The 24,850-nt window shown below is 36.8% G+C and overlaps 1 protein-coding gene across 2 annotated transcripts in view; it reads left to right on the top strand.

Moving 5' to 3' along the window:
* The window catches only part of LOC131071469 (probable thimet oligopeptidase), a 296,968-nt gene that overhangs the window by 19,965 nt on the left and 252,153 nt on the right, over nt 1-24,850 (top strand). For both annotated transcript variants that reach the window (XM_058007329.2, XM_058007328.2), the window contains exon 2: nt 11,424-11,545. In XM_058007329.2, coding sequence (XP_057863312.2) covers nt 11,424-11,545 — 122 coding nt within the window. The remainder of the gene's footprint in view (nt 1-11,423; nt 11,546-24,850) is intronic.

Below are 24,850 nucleotides of genomic sequence, written 5' to 3'. Positions count from 1 at the left end.
AAGTGTGTTGGAAGTTCCTGAAGATACTCCTGCATGTATCCAGCTGTCAGAGATTGATACCTCCACTTTTGGTTTTGAAGAATTTATGAGGCAATCTTCATGCCCATTGGTTACTAAGCAAACCACGGTCGCCATCCAAACAGTTACTCCTCCCAGGCTGACCACAGTTGTTCGAACAGAAACTGCTTCTCCTTTGCTCGCAGTTGCTATTGAAGGAGAGTTGATGGATTTACCTCCATGGCTTGGTTCTTTTACTCTAAAGGGGAAGAAGCAAGAAATCTCACCTGATGCCTTCCATTATCAGCAACTTAAACAGTCTAGACTCAAAGTTGCCAAAAAGGCCAAGACTATCTCAAGAGTAACTGTTGATAGCAACAAGATGAAAGTGGCTGAAATTGTTGATCCTGTAGCAGATAAACCACTTGAAGAGATGTTAGCTGCTGATTACAAAGTCATAAGGGTAGAATTGGGCAAGCAAACGCACGAAGTGGTTAAACATGATGCCCAGTATTCTGTAGCTTCACTAGTGCAGCGATACGATGACCTTCTAGCTAAGAAAGATAAGCTAGAAGAGGACAACCGACAACTTGTTGTAGCTGTTCGTAAAATCACAAAATCAATTGGTGAAGTGAGTAATTCTACAAGTCCTTCCGAGGCACGAGAATCAATCCAGGGAGTTGAGAGAGCTGCTCAAAAGGTACAAGCACTAGAATCTTGGGTTGATCAGCTTCATAATCTATCTGCACAAGTCTTGAATGAGGTTTTCCAAATGATTGCCAAGTTGAAAACCATTGAAGAACAATTGAACCAAGTTTCTGATACTTTCAAACAAAACTTGGAAAAGGTAGAAGATAGCTTGACTATTTGGCTTAAAATTCCTCAACAAAAGTTAAGCATTCTTCTAGAATGTCAGGTAATTCCTTCAAGAGTTGTATACTTGGAATATCAAGAGCTCTTGGAGAACAAAGCTCTTGTTCTTAAGTCACTCATTGAAGACATTGATGATGCTATGAGGCTGCAAATGGAAGTTTTTCAGGATATGGTCTCTCATTGTCAAAAAGCTTCTTGCACCATCATGGGTCATGATGGAGAATTGTTGATAGAAGAAAAGGTTCTTTCTGATCTGCAGTTGAAGATCCGTCAAGAGTGGAAAAGCCAACCATTTTCAGCAGCATCCATTCAAGCCTTAGTGACTTATCAAAGTTGCTTGCGGGAAATTCAGTCTTCCTTTGAGAGAAATAATGCCACAATCCTTTGTTGCAGCGATGTTGTCGTGAAAACCATGATCGTGGCCAAGAACACCCATGAACTGGATCCTGATGAGTTGCAAATGATCATCCAAAAGTTCGAAGGATTCATGTCTTCACATACTGCAGCTTAAGTGTTTTTCAACACTTAGTTGTATGTTTTCAAAATTTGTAATCTTTTATTTGTAGTTTTTCTTTTGACATGTTACATGTAAAAGTCTTTTTGTAAATTGCAAGATAAGTCATTACTTGCACTTTTGTAATTACATGTAAGGCAACTATAGTTTGAATTCAGTTAGGACTGTAGTTGGAATAAGTCATAGTTAGTTATTGAATTAGTCTTGGTGGTTGAGAGAATCTCTCAAGTTAGTTAGGGTCCTCCCACCTTTTTCTCAAGGCTCCTCTTCTATAAATACTTGAGGGGTCTATTGAAATTTTTATCTTTTAGAAAACAAGCAAAAATTCTGCCAAATTTGCAGCAAAGAAGTCTTTGAGCTTTTGTGTGTAAATTGAAGAATTGAAAGGAATAGAAGAAAATTGCTCAAGCTTTGAGTCTTCGTGCTACATTCTTGAGTTGGTGTTCTATATTTCCTTCCTTGCAAGTGTTTCTTTGAGAGCTTAATCGAATCAGATTTGCAGTCTTTGAGCTGCAAGTGTTGAAGATTAATTTAGTTAAAGTAGAAGTTCTATTGGAACAAGCTGTAAGACTTTGTTCTTACACTTGTTCTTAACAGAATTTAGAAGTAGATTTTGTGAGAAATAGCTGCAAGTCTTTGAGCTTATACTACTTCCCATTGTTTTATGTAGGAAGGATAAGATATTTCAGTCTTTGTGCTGTTATAATTTGTTCTTAATTAAATTAGTTTAGAAAAGGGTAGATAGGACTTCACACAATCAAGTCTTTGAGCTTGATATTGCTGTTTCGTCCCGAAGGAAATGACGGAAGTCTTTGAGCTTTCAGGAAACTTCATTTCCTTTCTCTCATTTCATTTCGAAAGTTGTTAGTGCTGTTTTATATCAAATCGCTATCACTTTTCTGTGAAGAGAAAAGGATATTGTCTTTCTTGAAAGAAGAAGAAAGATTGCTGTCCCATCCTATTTTATTTTTAAAGTTGTAGTTAGATAGGGGGAGCCTTCCCTTAATTAGGAGAGTTTTACTCACACACTGGTGTTGAAACCACAATTTTGTATATTTATCCAAGTGTACAAAATTATCAACCAACACTTCTGCAGCCTACTCTTCACTTTGATCATATCTTCAAGCTTTACTCCGGATCCTTCATCCTTTGGCTCATTTCCAATGATGTTAGTTTGTAAGGACAAGTAGCTCTTATCACCATTAAGCTAGGGTTAGCATTTGTCATAAAATAACTCTCTCTTGATCAACCATCATATACAAATAATAAGACCCCATCACCTTGTTCTACTTATTGAAGGATTTGTCATTTCATAGCTATCTCGCTTTGATGGAAAGGATAAACTTGGGCTCTCAATGGACCTTAAAGCAACCTGGACTTAGGAAAGTCCTTTGGAAACCTTAGCATTTGGAACTTGAATTTGGAATGTCACTGAAAAGCCTGTCTAGGACTTGTGCTTTGAAAAGTTGGAATCTCCTCTTTGATTAGGGAACTTAGATCTAGGACTACACCCAAATCTTTAAAACAGATGTGGAAATGAGGTACTTGGAATGCATAAGAACAGCATTTGGGAATTCTACTTGGCTCTCATCAGACATATTTTGATGAATGATATTAGGAATTCAATTCTTGGAGAAGGATTCGGAAACGTAGTTTTAGGAAAATGGCTTTGAAAATTTGGAATCTTGGAAGATTTTGAGATTCTCACTCACGGAGGTCATTTTGGATTTCATCATTGGAATTCAGACTTCTAAGGTGAACTAGAATCTCTGCACAAACTTAGACTATGGAATTGATGCATCTGAAAGCAAACTTGGCCCTAGGAACACTTCTTGGATTGTGAGACTTGGCAACTCTTTGCATTGGAACAGGTCTTGCAAACTCAGACTTAGGATTGTATTTTGGATTTTCTGTTTTAAGAACTCAGACCTTAGATTGCCTAGGAGAAACTTGGAGGTTGGAATGTCACTTAACTTTGATGCTTGGAAAATGAATTGGGAACTCTGCAAACTTGGACCTATTATGACCTTTTCACACATCACCCCATTGCAAGTGGGGACCCCGCGAGGGGCGTTGCCCCTCGACCCCGCTGGGGCGCTGCCCCATACCTCCTGGGGGCACTGCCCCTAGACCCCTAGTTTATTTTTGAGCGTCAAAACACTTTTTGGAGTTGGGCGAAGGGCATCCGAGAAGTCACGGTAAGTGTTGGGGTTGTTCCGTACAGTGAGAAAGAAGCCTGAAGCTAAGCATTGGCGGGGAAGCCATAAGCCGTAGAGGGAGATGAATTATCAGCCTTTGGGGAGTGTGATGGAGGATTTGAGGTGTCTCCTAGCCTTTGTGCCAGAGGGTTGTGGCCACTTCCCGACATGAATGGTACACTTTGAGGAACTTGGAGTATGTCTCGGCTGGACGAGAGGTTGCCTTGGTGGCTGCACGGAGGGCTCGGGAGGAGCTGACCACTGGGTTGGAGGCAGGAGTAGCGTGAGACTTAGCTCAACGTACCCAGGAGTTGGATGCCGAGAGGGCAGCGCGGGTGGCTATCGAGGACAAATTGGCTAGGGAGACAATATCATTTGAGTAGCAGTTGGTGGAGGCTGAGACTAAAAAGCGTGTTTTGCAGACAAGTTTGGTTTAGGCACAGGAGGAGTGTGATGTCAAAGGAAGCACTAATGGTGACATCCGCACTTGAGCATCGGATGGTAGCAGAAAAAGGTTTTCAGGCGAGGACGCAAGAGGTGTATGAGTTCCACGCTCGACTAGCGTTCGCAGTTCCTGCAGTTCTCTACCTTGGTTTTGTTTAATGTCATCTCTATTTTGTATTAAGTCGTCCGGAGACGACTTCTTTTCTTGGGGGGGATGATGTTGCTGAGAATAATCATTATGTTATGTTGTCATATTATGTTTATGTTGTCGTCGGTAATGAGGAGTTACGACAGTCAGTTAGTTAGTCGTCCCGAAGGGCAATTGGACGCGACGGTTGGTCGCACCCCTTCGGGTATTATATATTGCATGCCTTCCCTTCGTAGTGGCATCATGATAGTCGTGTCTGATGTAATGTTATAAGCACTTGATGTACATGGACTGTTGAATGAATATAGAAATTGGTTCTTTAATATATATCAATTATGTTCTATGCATTTACTTTTTGCATTTAAGGTTTACCCGTATGTGGCAAACACTCATTTCGCTCGCCTGATCGTTTGCTTTATGTCTCTTGGCAGTATCTTTATGGCTCACAATTTCAAGTCTTAAAGGGGAATGCAAATAAACTGAACATCATCAAGTTTAGAACATCATCAATTTTAGGGTTTTTGTCTTGCCGGTTTTGAAAGAAGAGGCTTGTGATCAAAAGCATTTGATAAGGTGAAATTTGAGTAAGGGAACTTTTTTCAAAAAAGTCTTACTAGTGAAATTTGAGTGTTTTTCATGAACTTTCTATTTTTAGCAATGTCTATTTTTAGCAAATTTCACCGTGTCTCCAATTGGCCTAATTTTGCTTTTGGACAAACTTACTATTTTTAGCAGTGTCTTTTTTTAGCAAATTTCACTGTCTCCAATTGGCCTAATTTTGTGTTTGGACAAAGATTCTATTTTTAGCAAACATGTGAGTGTTGACTGTAAATGGAGCAAGTATCCAAATTCAAGTCCAGTAGAACGAAGATGAAATGTAGAGCATAAAAGGAATAAGTGCAGAAGAAAAATCCTTCCTCCAAGCTAAACTGCGTCTACGAGGATAAAAATCTAACAAAGGAGGAATTTGTTGAAATGGAAAAATCCTCCACTAGGCCAAAAGTGCGCCTAGGAGTGCAAATTTTCTTTAGAGGAGGAATTTTCCGTGAGAGCAAAAAATCCTTCACCAGGCCAAAAGTGCGCCTAGGAGTGCAAATTCTCTTCCTTTGAGGAATTTTCCACAAGAACAAAATCCTTCACCAAGACAACAGTGCTCCCAAGGAAGATATGAAGCATGGAACAATAAATAATTAATATTTCAATGCTTTTTTTAATGATTTTGAGGAATGGGGTCCACACATGGAGAAAATTAATTAGTTTTTTTTTGAGCAAAGTTGATTAACCCTAAATGAAACTGATTGTTTTCTCCCTTGGTCTACCAATAAGGCAAAGAGGTGCAAATTCAAGAGGCAAAATTACCTATTAAGGTAAGTTGGTAATTCATTTTAACCTCACAACTTTGAAATTCACAGCTAGAAGAGCAGGTGTGACTTTGGAAAGAAGGGTAATTTGGAGCGAATTTGACCAAGGTGTTTTTTGATTTTCTTCATTATTTTAATTTGGAATTCTTTCCTGGCAAGGTTACTTATTTATATTTTTTGGAATTTAGGTATGCAGTCGTTCCAGCCAAAATCACGCTAAAGGCTTGTTCATTTTTCCTTGCAGTCAAAAATTTTGAATTTATATTTTATTAATTTTTGTGACGATGGATTAAACCATGGAATGGATTGATAAAATTTCCAAGTTAAAAAGGAAATAATTTTAACATTACTTATCCTTGGAATTCGAGGAAATTGAATGGCTGAAGTCAAAGTCGCAGCTGAGTCCAGATAGGCACTGATCAAAAAGGAGATGATAGTGTTGCCATACCAAAGAATGCCTAGGCTTTTGGAGTTACCATCCAATTGGACAAAGTTGTCCTTCCATTTGTGTCATTTATTTGTGAATGCCTCTGCTTCTGCCATGCTCAACTTGGGTTTTTGGAGGAGAATTATGTCTGATTTTTTCAGGTCAAGTTGATGCTTGACTAAGTGTTGCTTGCTAGGATATTGAGTTCTCTTACTTGGAGGTCAGGATTTTCTTGTGCGAGGGGACTTTCATTCCTTGGCGTTATTATTTTGAGCTTGAGAGTTGATTGTGAGCCTGCTTTGATTTCCTCCTGGTAACTTTTGTTTACAATTTTCTCCCCATGCTTGGTTTTAGGGCCAGTGTTAGCTTTGAATTTCAGGGATTCCCGTTGAGAAACTGTGCACTGTTCCATGGAAACTAGAGAGTCTTTTTCTTCTAGGTTAGGAATTATTTCTCCTGGTTTGAGGTCAGGATCATTGAAAATCTTCTTTGCCTGAGTGTCCACATTTGTCTCTGTCGTGTGTGAGTCTAAAGCCTCCTTGTTTTTTTTATCTCTGTGAGTGGGATGTCCAATGCCTTGGAGATCTGGTGGTTGGAGTTGCCCAAGTTTCTCACCATGTTTGTGTTTGAATTCAAATTTCTTGATTTGCAGCTCTGGGGTCCTTGCTCATGTTCAGAGCCGTGTCCTTTTTCATCCCATTTCCATACAGATTTCCTGCTAGTCTGGAAGCTGTTCTTTATTAGATGATTTCTTGAGTTGCAGTTGTGGCAGAAAATTACCAGCTTCTTTATTTTGATTGATTTCTTTGAAAGGCTGGAGTCTGAATTGAGCAAAATGAGTTTTGGCATGGATGTCGATAGATTTCTTTATATGCAAATTCACACATAAACCCTAGAAGACAAGCCGATTGGAAAATTGAAAACATGTTTTAAAGTTATTTATTTTGGCACTACCACTTGTCAGGGTCATTATTTTTGCCTGGAACTGCCACTGAGATGATTCGAGATGCTCTTTGAATCATCATTTCTTACATCAATACTAGATCTTTTTGTGGGATCATAATCCAGTCCTAGGAAAAGTGAACTAAATAGCATCTCTCTTAAGAATTTCGATTTTATGGCCAAAATACATATATGGAGAATTGCACTGTCTATGCACTATAATAACAAATGCTTAAAGGTGCTTGTGTATTATTTGTGGGTCTGATTATCTTGTAATTATTCATCAGTGCACATAAGTTGAAAGGAAGTACAGAAATGAATACTCTGACTTGAGTATCAATATATTCCTACATGGTGAAAATCTTACAAAATCAAATACTAAATAACACTACACTATGAAGTTCTCATTACATTATTGGGTATGTATCCCCCAATGGTAATTCCTGTGAGTAAAATTGTAATGTCCCCACTTTGAAATAGAATTTAATTGTAAATAATAATAATAAAATTAAAATTCAAAAGAATAAAAATAAAATTTAAATTAAAATGTAAAAGAATATGATTAAATATAATTAAAATTTAATTAAGTTAATGAATGGTCAACAGACATGCAATGAAAAGTTGTGACTCCCTCATACATGAGATATAAAAGGGAGAAGAGAGCCTCTTTTGGTAATCAGAAGTGAAGATCTGATTTAAATAAGAAGTGGAGATCTGACTCTGAAAGGGATAGGGCAGAAATGATGAAGAGTTGCACTCTTTCAAAGGGTGCTAATGGTGAAAGGGTGTGTCTCTTGCCAAAGGGCACACATGATGAAGAGATTTGACCTCTCCCTCACATTGAGAGATATAAAGGAAAGGAAAAGAAGAAGCATACACAGTGGAGATTATCAAATCAGAATATCATCGAGCATTCACTCAGACAAAAGGAGCAAAAGAAAGAGGAAATTAAGAAAAAGGGTCAGCAGTCCCACGGTCTGTGCTGGTAAGAATATGATGAACTAAGATTATAGTAGGATGTTACTAATATAATAAGATGCTGTTAATAAAATAAAATACTGTTAACACAACATGATGCATTAACATGATATAATTCTGCTATCACAATTAATACTGTTAATATGATATATGAGGAAAACATTAACATAATAATACTGTTAATATTGGGTAACAATATAACATAATGATGTTAATAAAATCTGAAGGTAACAGAGTTAATAAATTCTGATATAATATTACTAATATAGTATGATTTTATCAATGTAATATAACTGCCAATAAATATCGAACTGAAACTGTTTGCAAATACAGTAGCATTGTTTATTTATTTTCATTCCATATGAAATGTATGCAATCTGTTGTGACATCTTGTGGGAAGGATAGAGATATAATCCAGTGGTAAGGAGGGGTTCACAAGTGGTCATAAGGACCCTGGGAGTCAAGGAACCAGATTGCACTCTCTATGCCAAACTCACAAGGTGAAGTGTGTAAGAACTGTTAATGGACTTGAAGGGCAAGCAACATGGGCCGCCAAGTCTAGCAAGGAGGTGAGAAGCAACCATTCCTTGGGCTTGGTAGACAACGGACCCGCGCAACCCTTCTCATGTCTCATATACCAACTTCTGTCTGCCTGCATTAGAATGGATTAGGACTGACGTTGATTGAACATGTATGTATGTGTTTGCCTTTCCTTTTGGGTGAAGGTCATCCTTGCAAGACTCCACTCATCTCACATAGGGTAAGTCTCAAATCTTAATTTATTTACTTCATAATTTTCAGATTATAATCATACTGCAGTATTGAGATAATAACTGAGTTCGTAGTCACATTAAGTAAGAACTGTTATTAAAAGTTAAGTATAGAAATTGTCTCCGAGTTAAATTAAGTCATATATGTATTAAAATATACATTAATTATTGTTAAACAAGCCTATATCTAGTAGGGGACATTACAAAAATTGGGCTTATAATACATACACTTTACTAAAAGCTTTACAACTGGGAAAGAGGCTACAGAGTGAAATGCCCAAAGCATTAGATTTTCTAAAAATTCTCATCTCCATATTAATAGATGCTTATAGGTGCTTGTATGTGTTTTGTGGATCTCCTTGCCTTATGATTACTTATCAATGTAATGAGTTGAAAAAGTCATAGAGAAATGATATCTCATGGAAAATAGTCGTAAAATTGATGACTTGAGTATTAAAGATTGGGCAACACAATTTGCTTGATTTCTAGTAGTTTATTTTTTGTTTGTAGGTTCATGTCTAATGCTTTACCAGTGAACTTACAAATTCGCTAAAGGAAAATTACATTACATTGGCAAGCTAGCTGCAAAGTGATTTCTGCTACTGAGTTAATAGTCGCAGTCCAGTGAATCTGCACACAGGTTTCTGGAGTGTTTTGTTGCATTAAACAAATAATATAATCCTGTTTTCTGGTACAACTTGTGGTTGCTTACACTATGGGCTGTAATCTGAAAACTATCATGAGAGCATGGGGATTACATCAGAAGAAAAAAATATATAACATCATGAATTGTATCCCATTTGCATAAAAAATTGTGCTATGCCAAAATCAACAGATTTTCTACCTTAAACATCAAGTGTGCAAGCAAGAAGGATTGGGGATGATCTTCTACGAGAGGATTCCTCTTAAGAAATTGTATCCAGACCTTTTTTAAAAGATGTCATATCATATCATATCAGTTTCTGTTTCTGTTCCTGATTCATGTGGTGTTTTAGTTGGATTTGAAGGCACACTTGAAGCATGAAAGCTAAGTGGGTATTTTTTCTGATGCCAAGAGAGGGCCCCATGCATGGATCCTTATTTGAGATCATCTTTACTATTTCTGAAAGATTTACAGCATTTCTACTCTAAATTCAACTGAGCTGTAACTTCTAAGTTGTATAATAACTGTGTATAATATACAGCAATCCTTAAATCGTATTCATATTTCCCTAGACAAAATTTGATTTAAGTCAGTAAAATAGAGAATATATTCTGTATGCCCTCTTCATAATTTTTCTTTTAACCAATAAGATGAGAACACTGCTCCAATATTGCTATTATGATCCAAATATCTCTGATAGCAGTCTTGTGATCTGGAAATCTCTGATTACATTATTGTCATCCAAGAAGATCTGATACCATTGTTGTGATCCTGAAAGCTTTGGTGTCATTACTATGATCTGAAACGCTCTGGGGTGACAATTGTGATTTGAAAATTATCAGTATCACTGTTAATGATTGGAAAATCTGGGTACCACATTTGTTTAAAAATTTCTGATATAGCACTTTTGTGATCCAAAAAGTTCTGATGCCACAGATTTGAGCCAAATAACTCTGATACTACAATTCAGAACTGAAATACTCTGATGCTTCTCTTGTATTTTGAAAACTTTGAGACCATTTTTATTGTCAGAAATCTATAAAAATTCTTGTGATCTGAAAATTGATCACATGTCACTGTTGTGATTTAAATGATTCTGATATCACTGTTTTGATTTAAACTATTCTGATATGACTGTTGTGATCTGAAAAGCCCTATTACCATTTTCGCGATCTGAGTCAATTCTCAGTTGTCCACAGTTGTGTTCTACTTGGCAATCGTCAGGTACTTCAAATATATTTGTCGTAGTCAGGGAAGGAATTCTGATCTTTGGCTGATCACTCCTGGTCTACTTATATATTAAGAAATTCAATGAACAAAGCTATAATACTTCAAATATATTTGTCGTAGTCAGGGAAGGAATTCTGATCTTTGGCTGATCACTCCTGGTCTACTTATATATTAAGAAATTCAATGAACAAAGCTATACATCTGTTACTCGATCTGCTATGCATTTTTTTATGTTAATGTGAGCAAGTATTAGTCTTATTAGATGAAGGATTAAACAAAAAGCATGGATGCTGACAGCAGCACAATTTAGATAAGTATGCATGGTTGCACTTGGCTTTGAACAGTGCTTTCCCAGGCTGTCCACCCAATTCAAGAGCAGTATTGTTGATGCACTCAGGTGAATCGTTCCTTCCACAAACTGTTCATTTGAAACCATTCAAAAGTTTCCAACACATTCCCTTTTCTAAGACTTAAATCCTTTTTTGTAGTTTGTTTCTTTTGCATATGTGATGGTAGATATTTGTAACTCTGTTTATTTTTCCTAGTAAATATACTTTGTGACTCTATTATTGATGTTTTGGCAAGCTACGGATCCTTTATTTTTTGAGATAAAAATGTTATAACACCAGATGAATTAGTGTTTCCAACTTTAGATTATATTTCAATTTTTTCTGAACCATTTATATAAATTCACGATGATAACTAAAATGAAAAATCTTAGAAATCAGTGCATGCTTACCACAATGAAAATATGCCCGTCATTGTAGAATCTTTGTACCCTTGTTAATTGCTAGGAGTGACTGCTAAAATATGAATATGCTTCTTACATGCATTTGGAATGTATGAATGTCAATAGACTTCTCATTTTTTTTTATGGATTTGATGCACTGAATTACAGGATATCCTGGAATCAAAATCTGTGTCAATCTTACTGCATCAGAAATCCTTAATCTAGCCGATCGTATCATGGCCAAATCAAAGCAAATCTATGATTCTGTAGCTGCTGTACCGCCTAACAAGGTATTTCAGTTAACTTATTAGTAAATGCATTTTTTTATGTTCTATTCACTGTTTTGTGGATTGATAATTTATTTTGAAAACCTTAGATATTGTCTCAATGCTATTTGTTTTGCTTTGCCCTATGGCAAGCTTTAAATTCAAATTGTCCTTTTGAGGCAATACATTTGGCTCTCTACTAAAAACATCTGAAATTTCAAGAAGTAAATCTAGTGTGTTGAATTTGCAAAATCTTCCCCCTTTTTGCTATTTAGTAGTTTTAACATTTTTTCCTTCTCCTTTACAATTTTTTATGCAACAAATGGTGGAGGCTTTTCCTGTTCTTGAAAAGAGGTACATTCCCTCCAAATTAGTAAGTCCTTGGTACATCTTGGATGCCACCTAGGTTCCTAGGGAATGTATTCCTATGGACCCTGTAAAAACATAGTACCTAATCCTAATGACTAAACATGCAGATGCAATAAAATATAAACACCAATATAGATATTGTTGCAAGTACTTAAGGATGATGTATGTTATCCTATTAAACCCCCTTAATATCCAACTAATGTATTTACAAAGATTCCATTTGTTTAACTTCTTAAATTTTACTCTAGACAGTTGCAATGCAAGTTCATGTGCAAGATGGTTGTAATGTCCCCAATTGGGATATTCCTTTATTTTGCCCTAGAATCACCAAATGAGATATGAAGTGTATTAAAGAAATGTAACTTGCCAACTTAGAGTCTTGATTTAAGGCCAAATACTTGTAAATATATAAATCTGCCAACTATTCTTATTAAATCTGGAGAGGATTGTTTCTTCTTGATTGATTACTCTTCTTGTGCTTTTCAATGCCTTTCCTTGCTGATTCCCTAGATGGTTAGATGAGTGCAGATTATATGATAAACCTGATCCTTTTTCCCGATCTGGAGTTGTGTTCTTTTACTGATTGCCGCAGGTCTTGAATTCCATCTTGATGCCTCATTGAATGGTCAGTATGCTGCTTATATATATCCCCCTTTATTCGATGAAAGGGTTTGTCTCATCCACCCTTCTTGTAAAAGTGGTGACTCAATCATGTGACCCTTGCTGGAAATTAACAATTGTTATTCTGATCGCCTCTCTTCAAGGATTAGTAGCACTCGTCAAACTAAACATAATTCCTATCCTTCTTAATCCCTCCGCTATGCTGACTTGTATTTGGATCGCTGCCTCATACATATTGACCCCATGCCTCTTCATCTCACGTGGCCTTTGGGAATCTATCTTGTTGTAGACATTAAGTTTCCACAGTTCATAATTGCTATGGTGTATTTGAGCTTCTGGATTTGTCTGTGTGTCTTTTTCTCATCAACGTTTCAAATCATACTTTATGATTCATCATCAAGATAGTGAGCTAGAGAACATAATAAGTGTGAATTGCAGACCAAAAACCACTTAAATAGTGTAGGGGAGGGGGTGGAAAGGAGGGAGGGAAAGGCACAAGAATCAAGAGAATGAAAAATAATAAAGTCAAATTAAGAGACAAAAGGAAAAATAAATAATAATAATAAGAATGAATATTAAATTAAAAGATAAAATAATATTGAAGAACCCACATACAAGCATACAACCAAACATAAAAAAAAGTAAATAAATAAAATAATATATTAATAGATAATAACAAAAGAATCACAAATACAAACAACCAAAAAAAAAGTGACAAGACCAAATCCAAAAGGACAATAAAACCAAACAAGAAAATAATACTAAAAAGAATAAACAAATAAATGAAAAGATTAGAAACAAAATAGAGAATAAATAAATGGAATACAAGAACAAAATACAAAAAAGAACAAATCAATTGTAAAAAATTTGAGCAATTAAAACTAAAGAAAAGGACAGACCAAAAAGGTATAAGAAGAATAATTATGAATAAAAGAAAACATTGATAATATACATACGTACACCCAAAACAAACAAACCAACAAGAAACAAATCAATATTATATTAAAAGAAGATTATTAAAAGTTAAAAATAAAATACAAACAACTAAACATAAAAATGACAAGATGGCCACAAAAAAGGCAAGAAAGCAAGTAAGAAAACACTAATAAAAAAAAAAAGAAAGAAAAGAAAAGAAAAACAAGGGAAAAATGAACAAAAAGGTAGTGAATAAATAAATATTAAGATCAAATAAAGGATGGTGAGGAGGCGGAGAGGTACGGGATTACATAGAGCAAACCCCAATAATGGAGACAAAGGCCTTGTAACATTGGAGATCAATCTTGCTGACATAGTCGATTGAGACATTCAAGCCTTTGCCCAAACAGCCATTATCACGTACGTTTTGGGCAAGCGCAGATCAAGGCTTGACGTTAGACGATGGGTCAAAGTTTCATGGCCAAATGTTAAGGAAATTTATTTCATGCAGAAACAATTTTTCATGGTAAAATTTGAAAATTAGGAGGGAAGGGACTTGATCTTGCAAGGACCTTTGAAATTCGATGAATGCTTTGTTTTCCTAAAAAAGTGGGAACCCAACTTTGATCCAACAACCATGAACCCAAGAGATCACCCCTTTTGGGTTCAACTTTACAATCTCCCCTTTGAGTTTTGGAACGAAGATAGCCTCAGAGCAGTAGGAAATCAAATTGGATTTGCCTTAAATTTTGATATGGGGGAGGATGATGTTATTCATTATGCAAGAATTGAGTTAATTTCGGCTATAAATGTCCCTAAGAAGATTAAACTTAAGTCTTCTGCAAGCTCATGGTTCCAGACAGTTGAAATTGAAGAACCAAATTTTTTTTGTCTCCGTTGCGGAAGGAGAAACCACAATGAAGATAATTGTAGAAGCCCCCCAAAGAATATGTGGAGACCAAAAAGGGAAGACAAAAGAACGAAAGCAGTTGAAGACATAACCGTCAACAAAGAAAAATTAATAACTTCAAATGAGATTGGTTGGGATATCCCAAGGACATTGAAATAGAAAATCTTGCTCAAGAAGAGGAGGCTTGGATCATAGACAATGATGAATTGGCTTCAATGACCCCATGAAAGAGCCTTTTGTAGAGGCAAGCATGAAGGAACTAGACGTCATTGAATCGAGGACTGTCAGTTAAACTCCACTCCAGGAGGCAGGTACATCGAAAGCCAAAATGGTAGGAAGACAAACAAGAAGAAATGGGAAGAAGATGGGCTCCTTCCTGATCGAATGTCTATCAAAACCTATATTTTACGACCTAGGGAAGGCAATTCCTCCCTTGGGAAGAAGTGAGGGTCCTCACTTGGAATGTTAAGGGACTAAATGCCCCTAATAGGCAATGCATGATCAAATGCCAATTGGAAAACCAATTGATTGAAATAGTCATGCTACAGGAGACCAAGTTATTAAAGGAGGTTGCGGATGCTTTTGTCAAATTTTGCTATGGATGGAAAGGCTTCTCGCAAGAGGTGGAAGGCTTCTCTGAAGGATTGAGTATTTTATGGCTATCAAGCAAGGTAACAATCTCGATTATGCATTCCACTCGCAACTGGATCGAATGCGAGGTTAGAAGCATTCTTTTAGATCTCAATTTCCTGACCCCATGAAAGAGCCTTATGTAGAGGCAAGCACTGTTGATACATGATAGCTTCGGTAATATAAATGATTGAATGAGAGATAAATGAAGTCTCTCATTCAATCATCTATCTCATCAATAGACTCTAATAGACTTCACTTATTATTCCTTTGTTCTATCATATGATATTACTATTATAATTGTTCTCCTTACATATATGGTGCATTATCGGTTTTACCGATTATAATCATGCAAACTGATGTTAAATTTACGATCATGCTAGGATCGTATTTCACGATCTGTGTTAATATATAAACATTGCAATCTAACAATAAACAGTAACCTTGATATCCCGATTGTTATCGGGCTTCATTGTTAATGCCATCGATTAGTTATCGGGCTTCATTGTTATGCCACCAATTAGTTATCGGATTTCATTGTTACACATTGACACCGATTAATATCGGCATTAGATTGGTTACGTATTGCAAATGAAAAGGCACGATCAAGTGGCATCTTGATCGGCTATGTCTAATAGACATGTTCGATCAAGGTGTCACTTGATCGTCCCTATTTTTTTTTATATATATATATATATACCGATCAATGATAAATGGAGAAGACATCGAAATTATTAATGCTCTATCTCCACCTGCAATACACATAATATAATTAATCACCAGAACAATTATATTGTGATAAACATTTACATTGAAATACAACAACATTATATATATACCTTGATCATTGAATTGGAATTTGAAAAACATTTACATGGTATCAGAGCGCCGGTAGATCGAACTTGCAGCTTTCAAATTTGTGAAAAATTCAAGTCAAGAATATATCTAACATCGCATTTCTCCAACTGGCCAACACTATCAGATTTGAGGATAGGCTCGAAGGAGGTGACAATTTCTCAGCATGGAAATTCAGAATTAAGATGATTCTAAGAGAGAATAAAGTTGAATCATTTGTAAAAGCTGAATCTAAAGAACTTGAGAACGAACCTGACAAAACAACATGGATCGAAGGCAATGAAAAGGCCATAAAAATCATAGTTGATGGGGTGAGGAATAATATTATGCCTATCATAAAGAAACATGAGACGGCCTACCATATGGTCAAAGCACTTGAAAATGCATTTGAGATATCCAATGCAAGTAGAACCTTAGCCTTAAAAAGAGAAATAAATCATATAAGTATGATGAAAGGGGAGTCGATCAATGCCTACTTCATGCGGATATCAGCCCTAAGGGATGAACTAGCAACACTTGGATATGAGATCCAAGGCAAAGAGTTAACACTCATTGCCCTAGATGGGTTGCCTAGTATATGGGAAACGTTCATCCAAGGTATCAGTGCAAGGGCTAAATATCCAAAATTTGAGAGGCTAAGAGCAGATTGTCTTCAAGAAGAGTCAAGGTTAAATAAGAAAGGGATCAAACAAAAGAATATAGATGAAGATCTCCAAGTCCTAAATACAAACTCCAATAAGAAAAGCAAGAAGAAACAATTTAAGAAGAGGAAAGGTCGTCAAGGCAAAAATACCTCCAAGAAGGATCTCTCCCATATTCAATGTTACAGGTGTGACAAATTCGGGCACTATGTTGCTAAATGTCCTGAAAGGGCTAAACAACAAGCTACATTTGCCAAAGCTGGAAAATCAAAGGGAGAAGATGACTCCGAGAAATATGTACTCTACCTAGCACTTTCAAACCAAGCATCAAACAAAGCTAACTCATGGTTGATCGACAGTGGCTCATCTAGACATATTACAGGGTTTAGAGAAGTGTTAGACTCCATGATAGAGGAGACTGATGAGGAAGTGACAATTGGAGATGACTCTGCACATCCAGTCAGAGGAATTGGAACCTGCACCATTAGACGGAAGTCAGGCTTATCATTACAGCTTACAGGAGTACTATATGTCCCAGGCATCAAGAGGAACCTAGTCTCCATCTCAGCACTAGAGGATAATGGGTATAGGGTGACCTTCATGGACAACAAAGTGTTGGCTTGGCCAAAGAATTCGTCCATTAAGAAAGCCAAAACCATTGGTCAAAGACAAGGCTACCTGTATGAGCTGTGCACAGAGCTCAACCTATCCCTAATCCATGAAGTTGCAGATGCTAATGAAGTTTGGCATAGAAGACTAGGGCACCTAAATTTCAGAGCTTTATCATCTATGGAAAACCTTGGCACAGGTTTACCCAAGTTAAAGCAGTATCATTCAGGGGCATGCAAGGGATGTGCCCTAGGTAAAAATACCAAGGGTTCTTTTCAAAATAGTACTAGGAAAACAAGTAATGTTTTAGAATTAGTCCACTCTGATGTATTTGGACCTATGTCTGTACCCTCTTTAGGAGGATTTTTGTATTATGTAATATTTGTGGATGACTACACTAGAAAGACTTGGATCTACTTTCTGAAATGTAAAGAATCAGAAGAGATCCTTAATAGGTTCAAACAATTTAAATCACTAACAGAAAACTCCTCAGGAAATAAAGTTAAAACCTTAAGAACTGACAATGGGGGGGAATACACCTCAGATCTGTTTTAAGGATTTTTGTAAAAATGTTGGGATTAAGAGGGAGCTTACTATACCTTATAATCCTCAACAAAATGGGGTAGCTGAGAGGAAAAATAGGACAATTGTAGAAGCTGCCAAAGCTATGCTCCTTGATCAAAACCTAAATACCAATCTTTGGACAGAAGCCACCAGCACTGCCGTGTATATACAAAATAGATGTCCTCACTCCCATATTGAAGACAAAACCCCTGAGGAAGTTTTAACTAAAACAAAGCCAGATATCAGCCATCTTAGGATATTTGGGTGCCCTGTTTATATTCATGTACCTATAGAGAAAAGGTCAAAACTAGAGCCTTCTGGAAAAAGGGGAATACTTGTTGGGTATAGTGAAACCTGCAAGGCTTACAGAATCTATATACCTGGTCAAAGGCATATTGAACTTAGTAGGGATGTAATTTTTGAAGAAGACTTAGCCTTCAAAAGAGCCCCAAGTTCCATGGAACTTGAAGTCCATGTTCCTGCCCCTAGCATAGATGAAGATCCTGCCCCTGTGCTTCAGAGGGAGAATCTTGAGGAAAATGAAGGTGAGATTCAAAACCCACCTAGAGAAAATCTCAAGAAAAGTCCACTGTGGGCCACCAAAACTGTAGAAGAAGCTCAGAAGTATGTTGCCCCTTCAGGAACCTTCAGAGAAAGCAAAAGGCTTAATAAATTCACCAGCTATGTTGCCCTCATGAATGATCTTTCAAAAGTTGAACCTACCAATGTATCAGATGCACTTAAATATCAAGTATGGAAGAATACCATGTCTGAGGAATATCAATCCATTATGAAAAATGATGTTTGGGAGATTGTTCCTAGGCCAGTTGGAAAATTTGTGGTTTCCTCCAAATGGCTTTTCAAGATCAAACATGCTGCAGATGGCAGCATTGAGAAACACAAGGCCAAATTTGTAGCCAAAGGGTTCTCACAAAAGGAAGGAATTGATTATGAAGAAACCTTTGCACCTGTAGCTAGATACACCTCAGTAAGTGTAGTCTTAGCCATTGCAACAACAAAGGGATGGAAAGTACATCAGATGGATGTAAAGACAACATTCCTTAATGGAAAGATTGCAGAAGTAGTATATCTAGAGCAACTTGAAGGGTTTGAGATTCATGATGCAAAGTCTCATGTGCGTAGACTCAAGAAAGCTCTTTATGGGCTTAAATAGGCTCCCAGGGTCTGGTATGAAAGAATTGACACTTATCTCACAGGGCTAGGCTTCTCAAAGAATGATGCAGATCCAAATCTCTACTATAAGCAAGACAAAGGTGATATGCTGATTTTGATTCTATATGTTGATGATTTGCTAATCACAGCAGAAGATCACCTCATGGATCAGTGCAAGAAAGACCTTGCTAAAGAATTTGACATGAAGGACTTGGGACTCCTTCATTACTTCCTAGGATTGGAAGTATGGCAGAATTCTGATGGCATTATACTAAACCGGGGTAAGTATACCTTGGACATTTTGAAGAGATTTGGAATGTTGAACTGCAGACCTATGACTTCTCCGATGGAAACAAACCTTCATAAACTTAAGGAAGCAGCAACAGAATCAAAACCCACAGATCCTACTCTATACATACAAATGATTGGGTCCCTGATGTATCTGGTAAATACGAGATCAGATATCTGCTATGCAGTTAATGCTTTGAGTCAGTTTATGTGTGATCCAAAGGAGATACACCTGGTAGCAGTAAAACATATCATGAGATACCTACAATGTACTCTAAAGCTTGGTCTCAAGTATGAGAGAGTTGATTTGAATTTACACGGATTCACAAATTCAGATTGGGTTGGAAGTGTAACTGATAGGAAAAGCACCTCAGGATGCTGTTTCAGTTTAGGTTCAGCCATGATATCCTGGATCTGCAGAAAGCAGTCATCAGTAGCACAGAGTTCCACTGAGGCCGAATACATTGTAGCTTCCATGGCTGTTCGAGAGGCAGTATGGCTTAGGAAGTTGCTTGTGGGATTATTCGGTGAACCAATGAAACCTACAGTTATTCATTGTGACAACCAGAGTTGCATAAAACTTTCAGTGAATCTGGTGTTTCATGACAGATCCAAGCATATTGAGATTCCTTACCATTATGTGTGAGATATGGTAGGCAGGAATTTGATCCAGTTAGAATACATTTGTATAGAAGATCTAACAACAAATATTCTTACCAAACCACTTTCTAGAGCGAAGGTTGAGCACTTCAGAAAAGGTCTTGGTATGATTAAAAGGTAATTTGCTTTGTAATCTGTACTTATATATTAATAAGATGTTTAATGTGTAAACTTCTTTGTTGTGCTATGACTTTTATGGGCTCCACCCCCTGTGTACATTTCTAAGAGGTGACGATCTCGCAGATAATGAACACTTGTATGAAGACATTATAAGGTGACGATCTTATAATGATCAAACCAGATATCATGTGTGATTCCTGGTATGTCATGGATGTGCCATGATTATATTGTGGTAAAGACATTTGAAAATGTCAGTGCACATACCACAATTTGGATAAAGTGATGATTTAATTATTCTCATGCATTTATCCTTAGTATTGCTTGCTTTGCAATACTGATATCACGTGCTCAGGTGATATCTTGTCATCACAAGTTAATGAGGTGAACTTCTTGTATCATGTGTTTAGGTGATACTTCATGTCACGTGGTTAGGTGATATGACTTCTTGTATCACATGTTTAGGTGATACTTCATGTCAGGTGTTTTAGGTGATATGATCCTTTGGAGTGTGAGATTATAAAACTACATAAGGAATATTGATCAGCATGAGAAATGTGATGCTAGATATGTTGTTTGTCATTCATCTTCCCGAGCTAAGAGGGAGTGTTGATACGTGATAGCTTCGGTAAGATAAATGATTGAATGAGAGATAAATGAAGTCTCTCATTCAATCATCTATCTCATCGATAGACTATAATAGACTTCACTTATTATTCCTTTGTTCTATCATCTGATATTACTATTATAATTGCTCTCCTTATATATATGGTGCATTATCGGTTTTACCGATTATAATCATGCAAACTGATGTTAAATTTACGATCATGCTAGGAACGTATTTCACGATCTGTGTTAATATATAAACATTGCAATCTAACAATAAACAGTAACCTTAATCCACCGATTAGTTATCGGGCTTCATTGTTAATGCCATCGATTAGTTATCGGGCTTCATTGTTACGCATTGACACCAATTAATATCGGCATTAGATTGGTTACATATTGCAAATGAAAAGGCATGATCAAGTGGCATCTTGATCAGCCATGTCTATTAGACATGTTCGATGAAGGTGTCACTTGATCGTCCCTATTTTTTTTTATATATATATATATATATATACCGATCAATGATAAATGGAGAAGACATCGAAATTATTAATGCTCTATCTCCACCTACAATACACTTAATATAATTAATCACCAGAACAATTATATTGTGATAAACATTTACATTGAAATACAACAACATTATATATGTACCTTGATCATTGAATTGGAATTCGAAAAATATTTACAAGCACAAAGGAACTAGACGTCATTGAATCGAGGACTATCAGTCAAACTCCACTCTAGGAGGCAGGTACATCAAAAGCCAAAATGGTAGGAAGACAAACAAGAAGAAATGGGCGGAAGATGGGCTCCTTCTTGATCGAATGTCTATCAAGACCTATATTTTACGACCTAGGGGAGGCAATTCCTCCCTTGGGAAGAAATGAGGGTCCTCACTTGGAATGTTAGGGGACTAAATGCCCCTAATAGGCAGCGTATGATCAAATGCCATTTGGAAAACCAATTGATTGAAATAGTCATGCTACAGGAGACCAAATTATCAAAGGAGATTGCGGATGCTTTTGTCAAATTTTGCTATGGATGGACAGGCTTCTCGCAAGAGGTGGAAGGCTCCTTCGAAGGATTGAGTATTTTATGGCTATCAAGCAAGGTAACAATCTTGATTATGCATTCCACTCGCCACTGGATTGAATGCGAGGTTAGAAGCATTCTTTTAGATCTCAATTTCCTCCTATATATTATATACAGGCCCATCAAAATAGCAGAGAAAAAGGAGTTGTGGTATTCTTTGCAAATGGATCTCCATAACTGTAAAAACAAAGCAATCTTAGCAGGTGACTTCAATCCCATTTTGCATCCTAGCGAAAAGATTGGTGAGTTAGGGAAAATGGACTAGTCGCAAGAGAACTTTAGCAAATTTGTCGGGTCAAGCAAATTGGTGGACATACAATACCACAAAATGGCAGATTCACATGGACGAATTGGAGATTAGGTTTCTCTAATATCCTAGAAAGATTTTATAGGTTCCTCATGATTGATGATTGGTTGGGAACCCCCACCCCACCAAGTACTCTTATCAAGCCAATCCCAATTTCGGATCTTTTCCCAGTGGAATTGAATATCTTGGAAGAATCATGGCTTGTCAAGAGCCATTTAAGTTCGAAAAGATGTGGTTTAGGTGGCCGTGTTGAACAAAGTTAATAGAAGGTTGGTGGTTTGATTCCAGACATATGACAGGAACAAGAATGTTCACCCTCTGTAAAAGATTGCAATTGCTAAAAGAGAAACTTAATCATAGAACAAAGAGGTCTTTAAGAATATCTTCGAAGAAAAAACCGGATTGGAGGAAGAACTAAAAATGTTGGGAAATCAAGTTATAGAGAAGGGTATGTCTTAGAATGAATACCTAAAAGAAAAATAATTAATGATGGAATATTAAGATATTTTGGCCCGTGAGGAGTGCTACTAGAAATCAAAATCCCAAGAGAATTGGTTTGGGGGTGACCAGAACACAATTTTTTTTCACAACTCCACGAAGATGAAAAGAAGTTGGAGCAAAATCTCGCAGATCATCAACTTTGCAGGACAAATTATTGAGGAAGCAAACATGAAAAAAGGTGGTGTCAATTTCTTTGTCAATTTCTTTGTTAGCCTTATTGGTGTTGAGGAAATTTCTGATAGCTTGAAGCAGGATCTTTTCAATGACATATTTTCCCTGGTCAATGAAGATGAGAAGAAAATGTTGATGTCACCAACCACCTCGGATGAGGTCAAAGATGCCACTTTTCAACTAAACTTGGACAAGGCCGTGGATCTTGATGGCTTCACTGCCTTGGTTTTTAAAAAATGCTGGAGATTTATGCGCAAGGACATTCAGGGGGTGGTGGAGGAATGTAGAAAAAAGAGACTCATGCTCGAAGAACTGAATAACACCAACATAGCTTTGATTCCCAAAAAGGAGGTATGAACATAAGTAATTACTACATATCAATGAATAGTAGGAATATATTTTAAGAAATAAATGTGAATATTGGATAATGAACATTTTTATGAATATATGTTAGGAAATACATGTAAATGAGGAATATGTAAATGTGGATTGTGGAATGGAAAATAGTAATTAAATGCAAAAATGTATTATAAATGTGATTACCTGATGGAGGCTATAGGGGGGAAATTCCCTTAGTCTAAGGGAGGGATTATGATAATCCCTAGGGCAGTATATATACTGAATATCTATATGCATATATGTATGGCTTGGTTGACTAAGTTCATCCAAGAAGAGACGGATCTAGCCGGTCCCCTCTGAGGACTTGGATGATGAGATGCATCATCCAAGGCAAGGAATTGACATATGGTCTTCCTTGGATGGCTTGGGTGTAAGAAATTACACCCAAGACAGGAATCGAATTAACCTTCGATTTCCTGGATGGCTTGGGTGTAAGAAGTTACATCCAAGACAGAAATCGAATTAACCTTTGATTTCCTGGATGGCTTGGGTGTGAGAAATTACATCCAAGACAGGAATCGAATTCACCTTCGATTTCCTAGATGGCTTGGAACCAAGATGGGTTCCAAGAAGGCGAGCTTCACGGCCACCTAAGGACATATCTTCCTACGGCATTCGTATCCTTTTTATTTAGATGAGAGTTGTGATTTTGTTAATTAAATATTTTAAAGTTTAATTACAAATTAGATTAGTTATGTATATAATTTGTTGTGTTCTAACAATCTGTTTTGCAGGACAATGATCTCTAACTAGTAGGGACATTACAGTCATCTACATAATGTTTCCACCGCTTGGGCTTGAGGGGGAAGGAATGGAGAGCCATTTCTTCAAAATGTTCCATGTAAAGGTTAGCTATGATAGGAGAGAGAGGGGAACCCATCACAACTCCATCAATCTGCTCATAGACAACATTATGGAACGACAAAAAAGTGGATCTAAGGCATAAATCTATTTTGTTACTGATTTGTTTGTCTCACAAACTGCCAATTAGGGGAAAGATTTTAATATGTAGTAATCGGTTTAGGAAGGTCATTTTCTGATTATTGTTGTGCATCAACATGTTTGTATTTTTCTCTCTTTTAGGTACAATGGAGATACATCATGGTGGGGGCATGACAATGGTCCTGAGTGGGGTGATTCTAGAGCGCTATCTCATCATTTAACACCTTCTCTCTTTGATGAAATGGCAACAAAATTCTATCTACCTACATTGGTTTTTTATAATGTGACTTTTCACTGTGTCTAAAGCATGATAATTCTTTCCAAAGAAAGTCGTTAACTGACACATTAGTATGACCATATCAGATTTTTTTTGGAAGTGAAATAGATTTGCACATTTTCCAAACAAAGTTGTTAACTGACACAATAGAATGACCATCCACACATTTTTTTCAAGTGAAATATTTTTGAACATAGCTCCTTTCACTTTCTTGGTTCTGCTTCATGGAAAAAATAGCATCAGTTGTTTGTTTTTAACTAATTCAAGAAAGTACTCTTGAGTTAATGTCAAAAGCATATGTAGGTGATGACCACTGATTGTCAATCGAGCCTGTCTGATCTGTATCTCTATAATATATCATGCAGCTGTTAAGTTCAGTTTACTGTACTCCCTAGGTCAATATCTCAACACCTGCTTGACAACCTTCTAATGGACCATTCCAGGTTTTGTCTCTAACTTGTAGAAATAATTCACTTTACCCCAGGTCCCGAGAATTTATTACTTTGAAGTGGCATATTCCTATTAAGGGGTTTTCTTGTGCATTAATACTCTTATCGTCATGTGTTTGATTCTGTGGCCCATTGTTTGCAACAAATATCCAAGAGTATCAGATCAGATGGGGGCTGGTTTTAGAGACTTGAGGTATCCTTGATACCATTTCACTTGAAGAATGGAA

The sequence above is a fragment of the Cryptomeria japonica genome, chromosome 6 (genome assembly GCF_030272615.1).
Source record: "Cryptomeria japonica chromosome 6, Sugi_1.0, whole genome shotgun sequence".
Taxonomy (NCBI): Eukaryota; Viridiplantae; Streptophyta; class Pinopsida; order Cupressales; family Cupressaceae; genus Cryptomeria; species Cryptomeria japonica.
The sequence above is the reverse complement of the archived record's forward strand: the minus strand, read 5'-3'. Positions and strand labels throughout refer to the sequence as shown.